At 59.7% G+C, this 10,231-nt stretch overlaps 1 protein-coding gene across 1 annotated transcript; it reads right to left on the bottom strand.

Moving 5' to 3' along the window:
- Positions 1 to 423: 423 nt before the first annotated feature.
- CDC25B (cell division cycle 25B) lies at positions 424 to 9,388 on the bottom strand. Its single transcript, XM_004687366.2, has 16 exons — positions 9,099 to 9,388; positions 8,293 to 8,381; positions 7,675 to 7,726; positions 5,893 to 5,934; positions 5,677 to 5,713; positions 5,318 to 5,440; positions 5,094 to 5,207; positions 4,779 to 4,913; positions 4,283 to 4,363; positions 3,987 to 4,163; positions 3,732 to 3,827; positions 3,214 to 3,276; positions 2,991 to 3,089; positions 2,652 to 2,785; positions 1,759 to 1,870; positions 424 to 1,648 (listed from the first exon to the last, which is right to left on the bottom strand). Exons 1-16 carry the CDS (start codon positions 9,296 to 9,298, stop codon positions 1,508 to 1,510), a joined length of 1,695 nt encoding a protein of 564 aa, XP_004687423.1. The 5' UTR covers positions 9,299 to 9,388; the 3' UTR covers positions 424 to 1,507.
- Positions 9,389 to 10,231: the final 843 nt, after the last annotated feature.

Genomic DNA, 10,231 nt, shown 5'->3' with positions numbered 1-10,231 from the left:
TGAGGATGATGCAGATATGTGAAGGCACAGACACAGGAAGCCCAAAGCATGAGGCGTGACTCAGAGAGAGAAGGGCGAGGTCAGGAAAGCCCAGGTCCTGAAAGGCCATGCCAGGAGCCTGAACTCTGTGCTGAGGGCAATGGGCGCCATTAATGCTTCTAGAGGAGCTGCCTCCTAGGCAGAGTTCAGGAAGGGCAGGCCCGGAGACACCTGAGTAGCCAGACAGGGGCCAGGAGAGCCAGATCCAGTTTCACAGGCTCCTCAACCACGAGATGAAGGTTCAGGGGAGGGAGGCAGGGGAGAGCAGGAGGCTGCCTGCCTCCCCAGGAGGCTTCACCCCCAACTCCTTGCGTCCAATCCCACCCGCAGGGATGACCATGGTCTGTCTGGCCAAAGCCCCACAGACGCCATGCTGGCCACTCAGCTTGCTCAGTGTTTTATTGAACCCAGGCCCCAACAGAAGACTCAGCAGGGCCTTGGGGCACAGCGTCCCACATTCTGAGATTCAGAATCCAGGGAGGCTCTGTCCTTGATTTAGCGGCTTTCGTGACAGTTCCTCTTGAATATTTCCAAACCTTAAAGTGTAAAGAATTAGTCCACACAGACAGACACACAGGCTCCTGCCTCAGGCCGTCATGCTCACTGAGCTGATTCCACTCAAGGTTTGTGTGTGCGAGGCCTGTGCACCCACCACCGTCTGTCCGTCCAACCATCCAGCCATCCAGCTGTCCAAGTTCCAACCGCAACAGACAGCAGCAGGTTTTGACCTGTCGGGCCCCAGGGTTCACAGCAGTGGGGTTGGCTTCCAGTGGGCCGCCCTCGCCCACAGGCCCACCCACCTTGGCCCACGGTTACAGCCTTTTCTGAGACCACAGAAGCCAGGGTCAAACAGGTAATTAACACTTGAATCCCAAAGAGTGGAGCCTCAGCCTCAGCAAAGTCCGACAAACACATCAAGCCTGCAATAACACTGAAACAAGAAAGAGTAAGAGCTTATGTTTGTGCTGAAATGTTCACGTGGCGGACAGGAGAGACAGAAAGAAAGGGAAGAGGCAGACACTCGCAGGTGTGCGAAGAGGGCCGCGCCCTGCTGGCCATCCTGGGGGCTGTAGCTCTCCCCCAGCCTCACACATGCAAAGTCCTAAGACAAAAGGGGGCTTTTCTGAATAAGGAAAGACAGAGGGTTCACTCAAACAGGAAGAAAAAAAAAGCAAAAGCTTCTAAAAGCTTCTGCCAATACAAAACACGTCCTTTGAACTGGACTTAATCCAATTCACTAAGTCAACAGGCTGGGCTCTTCAGGGACTGGAGCAGGGTGGGGGCACCAGGATGTGGCATGAGATGGACAGGAGGGAGGGGATCAAGGTCAGGGCCACACCAGGGGACACCCCCAGCTCCTCGCTCCCCTGGATGGTGCCTGGGGCCTCCAGAAGACCCTGTGGGCCGCCTGGCAGCTGGCGCCCTGGCCTGCAGGGCTGAGGAAGACAGGCAGGAGCACAGCTGGTCCTCACTGGTCCTGCAGCCGGCTGCAGAGCTCCCGCCGGCTTCGCTCCCCGGCCCAGCTGCGAGTCTTGAGGCGGAAGGTCCTGAGCTCCTGCCTGAAGGCCTCGTGGTTCATGGGTCGGTAGTTCTGGGGCTCACAGAAGGTCTAGTGCAAGACAGGAGGGGCCAGTTGTACAGGGGGCCCAGCTCTCCCATCATCCTCTTAGGCCCCCGACTCAGGAGGCTTCTCCCTGCATCCAACCCCACCCTCAGTACCGGGTGCTGCGGAAAGAACTCCTTGTAGCCGCCTTTGAGGATGTACATCTCCGGGTAGTAGAGGCTGGGGTAGTCGTTGGCTGCCCGGTCTCGCTCCCTGATGAAGCGGCACCTAGGACCAGCAGGGTGGAGGGTCAGTGTGTCGGGGCCGAGCCCCGACGGCCCTGGGGGCCGCAGCAGGCCTTCCAGCGCAGCCTGAGAGCACAAGGCCAATTTTAGCTTTACTACAGGGTGCGGAAGAAGTTGGAGAGGCAGAAGGAAGGAGTTGGAGAGGCAGAAGGAAGAGAGCAAATCAAGGGCTTGTTTCCAGCTGCGCAACTTTTGTTAAGTCTGTGTATGGCTGAACTGGGAAAGGGGGAGCAGAAAGAGGAAGACGAAAGTTAAGACAAACTTTCAGGAGGATGAGGATGAGACTTGATGGAAGATGAGAGGGAAGGAGAGAGAGGAAAGGACAGAGACAGCCTGGGCAGGCTGGTGCCCTGGCCTGCAGGGGCGAGGAAGACAGGCAGGGGCCTGAACGGGGCAGCAGGGAGGAGGGCTGGGCAGGACCTGGCCCGGTGCCAGCACGTGGAGCCTGGCTGGAGAGCTACTAGCACTCACACTGACCAGGGCGGGGGGCCGTGGGGGGCCTAAGGCCATCAAGCACTGAAGCACTATGTCCATGAGGTCTAGGATTTTAAGCACATGGCTGGAGGCTTGGAAACACTTTGGGCAAGAGGCGGCAAGGGGCAGAGCTGTAGGACCAATGGGAAGGGCAGCGCGCCACAAAGAGGGAAGGGGTGATGTTAACTGTCAGATGAGACTGGGGGCCCAGGCTGAGGGACCTGGGCTGGGCTGGAACTCGGCCACAGCCCTTGATAACTCGGGCAGGGACGTCGGGAGCAGACACTCACATGCGGGGCCCACGCTCAGAGGAGAATTCACAGTGGAAGATGAGGATGAGTCTCTTGTCTGGGTTGCAGGGCGCGATGGGACTCTGTAGCAGGAAGGCCTCAGCATCTCGCTCCAGGGGCAGGTTCACAGCGGTCTGTCGGTGCAGGTTGGGGTCAGCACAGCCCTGCTGTGGGTGGCCACCCCACGCCACGCAGGACCTGCCTTTCAGCAGTGCGACCCCACCTCTCACTAGGCAGGACCCCTCCCCACCAGAGGTGACACCAACACCACGCATTCACCCTCCCGGCAGGGCATGCAAGACTGGGTGAGCGTCCAGGGCTCCCCATCGCCGTCCTCACCTTGATATGGCCACCTTCGTACTCATAGGGGTACCTGCAGTCCACAACCACGAACCTCTCCACGATGTTGCTGAACTTGCCTGTCAGCAGGGCCACCATCTGTAGTGGCCACGGAGGTAAGACCGTGGAGCCAGCCCCGCAGGCAGGGGCTGGCCCCTAGACCCCACTGACCAGCACTCCCACCCCTCCGCACTGCTCCTGAGGATGGCTGGTCCCTGCATACCGTCTCTGGAGAGATGTACTTGAGGTCCTGGTGCTTCCCATCCACGGTCTGCAGCAGGAAAGCCTGAAGGGACGTGAAATGGGTAAGACTAGGGGCCTGCAGAGGAGGGCGTTTCATTCCTGAGCCCAGAGGTCACGTCTGCTTTGACTTTTAATTCAGCTCTGATTCCCCTAGCAACTGAGAGGGGCCTCCTGGGTCTGATCCCCAGGAAACAACCTCGCAGGGGAAACGAAGAGGTGGAGCGTGGAGATGAATGTCCCACTCCTCCGTGGGCCCTGCTCCCGCCCTGTGCCAACCCAAGGAGGCGCCCATCTGGACATCGGCTTGACACCCAGTTGATGTCGAAGGCAGATTTAAGACAGGAGGCCAAGAAAAGCCAGGCGTCCAGGTGTGAGTAAAGGACAGTAAGAGGCACAGGACAAGGGGCTGGGCAGGGGGGAGGGAGGCCCAAGAGCCGCCGCTGGCCGGGGGCCGGTGGAGAGGGAGGGGTCACGCCTCCTCCGTGCCCCATCTGGTACCTTGGAGTAATCCCCGATCAGTTCACGGTGGTCACTGTCCAGGAGGGTCTCGATCTCATCGTGACACAGGGACTTGGAGCGGAGGACACGGGCTTTCTGCGGGCCAGGGCAGACAGTGGCCAGCGTCAGGCACGAGGCTGCCCCCAGCGCTGCTTCGAGCGGGTACATGTACCCTGTGCTCCAACATGGCCAAGGAGGGCTCACAGCGTGGACTCAAAGCGTGGCAGCCTGCCCGCGCAGGGGAAGGGCACTCACGGGCTCCTCGGGCTCGTCCTCCTCCTCTGGAGGGGTCACACTCCTCCTCCGCTTGTTCTGCACGGGCACATCCCTGTCCTGGGGCCGCTCCAGCCTCTTGAGGAGGGGCCGGATCACCCTGCAGGGCATGGACGGAGAGCGGAAGAGCCGCCGGCACTTGCTGTACATGATGAGATCCTGGCAGAGACAGCAGGTTGGGGGGGTCAGAGGGCCCAGCCTGTGCGCCCTCCAGCCCCCCATCCCGCTGGCAGGTACAGCCCACCCTCCAGGTCATGTGGGGGCTGCCAGAGGCCCACCTGCTCCTCTTCCTTTTCCGTGGTCTTGACCAGTGGGGCGCTTATGAGACTCTCTATGCCGGGAGGAACCACATCGTCATCCTGAGGCCAAAACAGCAAGAACACAGTCACACTCACAGGCACGAGGCTGAGTGCTGCAGTGCGGCCGCCGTGTCCTGCCAGCAAACCCTGTATCACCCTACCTGCACCTCCACACAGGGCGGCCCCCAGAACGGAAAGTCGTAGAGCCCCACTTGTCGCTGAGGCTGGCTCGGAACCGGGAGAAGCATGGCCACGCCGGAGACCAGGCAGCCCACTGCCCTGCTCATCCTCCCCTCCCCGGGACCAGCCACCCGCTCCTCTCTGATTGGCCGGAGGTCAGTGTGTGACAGTTACCTCCAGTTCTTCTTCTGACATTGGAATGAGGTCATAGTCTTGCTGCAGGAGCTCAGAGCTTTCCTCCTTAGGGAGATTCCAGGGAGGGAGGGCAGGGGCCTCCTGGAGCGAGGCTGTTTACCTTTAAGTCACTCTCCAGGATGTCCACGAATCCATCGTCTTCCTCAGCAGCATCTTCAGCAGGGGTCGAGGAGAAGGGGCTTTGGGCCATGGGACTCAGCTGTTGTCTTTCCATCTTCTGCTCAGGGGTGACACACTGCGTGGGTGACAAAGTACAGGCTACTCAGAGGTGGATACCCAAGGGGGTCCCCATCCATCCTTCCAAGAAGTCTCCTGCTGCCTTGGGACTCAGAATCACAGGCCCCTTCCCCAGGCTGCCTCAAGGCCCTGCCCAAGCTGCAGGCAAACCTGCCCCACACAGCTCAGATCTCTGTACCATCAGGTCAGGCGCGGAGCTTGGCCTCTGGGCGAAGGCTTCTCTGCGGCTGGCCCACTCAGCCAGCACGTGGTCACAGCTGGGATATGTAGGCATCTTGAAGACAAGTCCATCCTGCAGGCAAATCGGGGATGGGTGACCAAATGCCACCACCACCAAATGCTTCCTGCCCAAACCCCCTCCTCTCCCAGGAAGACTCCCACTCAGGCCTTCTGGAAACGCACATTCTCTTTGTCGTCCCTAGAGCTATGGAGGGCTCGGCCACACGCCTCCCTCTTCTTCCAGTTGTCTCGTGCTTGGGAGTTGGTGATGTTCCGTAACACGGGACTGTGGCCAAGAAGCCTCACCTGGAGAGAGAGGTTGGGCAGCAGGTGCTGAAGGCTGTTTTCCTGTGGCCCCAGCCCAGGCCCTATCCAGCTACCCCTCTCTTCCACACTCCCAGCTGGTCCTTCACCTCCCAAACCCCACCTCCCACCGCCAAACTAGAGCCACTTGACGCCTGCAGTTCACCCTCTGGGTGCCCCTGACCCTTCCCAAGCCTGAGGTCTGTGCCCAACCCCAGTCAGGCCTCACAGGCACCCACCGGCAAAGACTGGAAGCGGCGGAAGGCAAATCGTTCACTGTGGAAGGAAACAGGGATAGGTCAGGACTGGAGAGTTGGGAGCAGGGACTGAGAGCATGCAGGACAGCCCTCTACCACAGAGCCTTGTGCACCCCTATGGAGGGCATGAGAGATCACCCTCCATTTGTATCCCCCCAACATCCGTATCTACCCACACATGGAAGGTTGGAGACTTACTTTCGAATAACGCGGCTGGCTGCTTGGATGGTCTGTTCAAACCTAGGAGGTGGAAAGGTCGCATGCAGCCCAGCTGTGCCTCAGAGCCCACCCCATACCCCCAGTACCAGGGCCCCAGTCCACAAGGCCCAGAGGCCATGACTCAGGCCTTGGAAAGGGGGGTAGAATACGATTAGGGATCCAGGTATTAGGAAGGGAGAGATGAGAACAGGCCAGTCTGAATGGAAAAAGGCTCAGAGAATGTCAGCGGAGACAGCTGAGGCGGGTCACAGGTTCGCTGAGGCATTACCAAGGCAACGGTCTCACCAGCCTGCCCACAGGCCTTCCACCTGTATGCAAATCACCTCAGGGAGGCCATATGGCCACCAGAAAAGGCATCTGAACCGTGGTAACAGGCTACACCCAACAATATGGGTGTCTGCAGCCTGGATGCCAGGAGGTTGGGCTTCCTTCTTTTGTGGGGCTCTGCTGATGACCCCCCCCCAGGCCCTAGGCCAGACTTAATACACCCCAGGTCAGCCCTAGTCTACCAAGCCAGACCCCCTAGTGGCAGATGTGCAGGGTCACATCCTCTCCTCCCTCCTAAGGAATTTTCTAGGACCCAGCCTCTATCCCACCCCCTTCTCTTGCCTTAGAAGAGGCCAGAAGGCAAGGAATTCCAACAGATGTTCCTGTGGAGGCTGGGGCATAAGCGGCAGTCTGCAGGCCCCCACCCCCAGCTAAGTTATCAGAGACCACCTGCCATGCTGGGCTTGTTGCATCTGTGTTGCACACACACACACAAGAGCTTCTTCTGAGAAGCTGTGTAACTGTCGGAGCAGGTGTGGAGGGGGGGGGGCAAGGAGGGCTGAAAGGTCAGGGCAGACCCCAGGGAGGGCATGGCTACAGCCAGCCAACCTGGCACCGAGATGACCAATTTTATTAGCTTGATTTCTGATCTGCACCTGGACCTTGGGGGTAAAACAAGGACAGCTATCTGTTGTCACCAAACAACAACCTGCCCTAGCCTCCACCCTACCCATTTCTCTCCCCGTTTCCTGTTTGTTCACAAACCCTGCACCCCAGCCCAGTCTGATCAAAAGCAAGGGGAGGAAACACACCCAGGACCCTAAACGCAAAGCCCCCGCCCCTCAGCTCAGCCTGTGGATGTCCAGCTGTTCCCACTAATGTCTGGCAGCTGCTCTCACTGCTGTGGCCCTAACAGCTGGAAGGAACAGCTGTGCTCTGAAAGATAAAGCTCCCCCCCCCCAGCCTGCCCCATGACCAAGGAGGAGAGCTCTGTGCTGAGCAGAGCCCCCAGCCCCCTGCACTCCCTCACCGGGGCCTGGGCCAGGGGGTGGTCAGAGCCTCAAGACCACTGAAGCCAGCGGGAACTGATAGGAACGCCAAGGGCCAAAAAGCCCTCGGCAACCGTCTTGTTTAAGTTTTGAATTCATTGAACGATATTTTTAAATTGTGGTATCTCACAGAAAAGTGTACATAGTGGGAAATGTATATAGGTAGAGGGGAAATAGGACATGCAGTGGGGCGACATTCCCACAGGACAAGGGCTGCTGGAGGAGCCCAGGTCCGCAGCCAGCGTCCCCTCCATTCCTGGGCCCGAGTCGCCTCAGCCACTCGGCCAGCAGAGTCCTGTGGGAAGGGCAATCAGTTTCCTCACATTGGGATCTGAGGGGCCTGGCCATTTTCTCAGGTTTCCCTTTCCCATGAGTTTATGCTAGAGCTGGGATCCCCAAAGGGTGGCACCAGTTTCTTGGTAGTGGGGAATCCCTCTTCACTTACGTCTGTTCTGCCACGTGGGGGTCCACAGGGCTGGGGGAATCCATGCCAAGACCTGGGGGGACAGGGTGGCTTGATTTGAAAATAGTGGCCCTTTCTGCACTTTCCCCCATCAGGTCCTAACCCATGCACACACCCCCCACCCCCCACTCCAGGCTAACACACCACTTCCCAAATTGCACAAGACTCTACTCCATTTATACTATGGAAATGCCTACGGAGACTTTCAATTCAAAACTAAGCATGTTTTTTCCTGAATTGGATTAAAAGAATTTGCTCTGAGAGAGAGCAGCTTTTTAAAAGAAAGGGTTGTAACTGAAGACAAGTGCATGTTATACAATGACCAACTTTCCATCCTAATGCCTCCCAGGTGGGGCTGTGAGGCTGCAGGTCAGGGATTTTGGCGCCTGGTTTTAAATATAGGTAAGATCTCATCTCCCTCCTAGGGCCCCACCCTACTGCTGGCTCAGCCGGTCTGGGTTGGGCTTGGTGAGCCCTACCAGGGGGAAGTAGGGGAGGCGCCTGAAGCCAAAGGCCATGAGAGGATGTAGTTTGATGCACACACAGAAACTAGGAGTCTCAGGCAGCCCCCCTAAATTCCCAGGCACCCCTGAGCCTTACCCGCATCAGAAGATTCAGAAGACTCAGATGACAGGGAAGACTCAGACATACATCGGGATAGGCTGCCTGCCTGCCTCTTTGGGGTGTCTCTGGAAAGGAGAAAGGTAAAGGTGGGGATCACGGATTGGATGGTCAGTATTTCCACTAGCCACTATCTTGGAGCGGCCCAACCACTCTGCCCTGCCCCAGGGAGGTGGGTGCAGAGGGGACCAATGCAGGCCTGGTAGAACTTCTCTTTATTGATTGGTTTTTAAAGGGTGCTCCTGGGTGCTGGGGGAAGAGCCCAGGGTGGAGCAAGAGCGGCTGGACACCACCTTGGGGCTGTAGCCCGAGGGTGGGCAGAGCTGAAGAGCTTGCCCTAAACTCCTCAGGTCTCTATCCAGCCAGAAGCCTTCCTAGAGAAAGGACCAGAGCTCAGATCTCCTGCTCTGAGGAAAAGCTCAGACAGAGCCCAGGGAGCTGCACGGATCCAGCCAGTCCCTTCACCCCTGTGCTGCAGCGTGGGTTCTGCCACCCTCAAATTCCCTTTCTAGGCTCAGGATCCCCAGCCCAGGGCAAGATGGTGATTTGGGCAGAGATTAGGTAGCAGCCTGATGGCGGTCCGGTAAGGAAGAAGAGGAGGGCCCCCAGGGGCCCTTGCCGGCCAAGAGCAAGACACTGTCATGAACCCCTGGAGCAGGCGTGGCCTGGGACGCCTCCCGGTTGCTCCCCTGGGGCTCGGTCCCAGTGTCATTCCCCAGGAAGCCTGGGACCAACACCCTAGGACAGGCCTGTTACCCCACACCCCGCCTCTTGGGGCGCCTTACCTGCCCAGCCCGGCGAGGTCGTGCATAGTCTTGGTGAGGGTGGTGACCGGCGAGGAAGCGACCGCGCGTTCCGGGGACCCCAAAGGGCCATGAGCTCCCAGCTGGAGGCCGGGGAGGCGGTCGCGACGCTCGGCGCCGCCGCGCAAGCCGACCGGACTGAGGGTCAAGGCCGGCGCGGGACCCGGCTGCTGCAGCTCCATCAGCGCGAGGTCCGCAGGGGCCGGCCCGCCGCCGGACCCGCACGGCGACGCGACCCCGGCACAGTAGGTGGGGACTGGATGGGAAGTGGGTCCAGGGGAGGGAGGGAGGGAAGGAGGGAGGGAGAGAGCGAGCTGTGGGGCCGGAGCGAGGGAAGCCGGGGAGGAGAGGGAAGCGGGAAGGGTGGGGAGGGGCGGAGGGGCGCGGTGACCAGCCACCGGTCCGAGAAGCCTCTTGGAGCAGCTGCCACTTCCACCTCCTTATATATTCGAAAAATAACAGCGGCCGCGCCGCCGGACGCCACCAATGGGGGCGCAGGTTAGATGAGGGCGGAACCGAGGGCGGGGTCCGCGGGTGAGAGGCGCGGAGACTGGGCCAGCCCGGCCCCGCCCAGTGCTCGGCTTGGGGGGACGCCGAAATTCGGGTTTCTCCCAGGCCCCCCCGCCCCCCGCACCTTCTAGTCGAGGGTCACAAATCCAGAGTTGCACTTCTTGGGCTGTGGTTTGGAGTTACACCCTGCCCCTCCCCCTAGCAGAGAGGGCCCCAGAGGACTCATTAGACCCCCAGGGGGACCTACGCGGGAACCCTCCACTCCCCGCCGCTTGACATCACTCGGAGCCGACGTGGGCACGGTGAGAGGCTCCATTCCTGTAGTTTACCGAGCATACTGCTCTGCACGGTGGGAGTTCGCCTTCACTCGACGACCCAGACGCTGAGGCATGGAAATTCATTAACTGGTTCAAGTTCAAACTGTTGGACCAGTGGTGAAACCGAGGCTCACCTAGGCGCCTCTGCCCGGTAGTCGCCCTGCCCGCGCCTGGCAGCCCCAAAGCACAATTCCCGAGCTGAGCCCCCGCGCAGCCGACGTGAACACGCGGACGCCTCCACAGACCCCAGGTTGGATGTGACCCCCCAAGGGGTCCAATCCCCCCCCC

The sequence above is a fragment of the Condylura cristata genome, unplaced genomic scaffold (genome assembly GCF_000260355.1).
Source record: "Condylura cristata isolate star-nosed mole 26May11 unplaced genomic scaffold, ConCri1.0 scaffold00022, whole genome shotgun sequence".
NCBI classification, from domain to species: Eukaryota; Metazoa; Chordata; class Mammalia; order Eulipotyphla; family Talpidae; genus Condylura; species Condylura cristata.
Note: the sequence above shows the minus strand (reverse complement) of the source record. Positions and strands in the feature narration are given on the sequence as shown.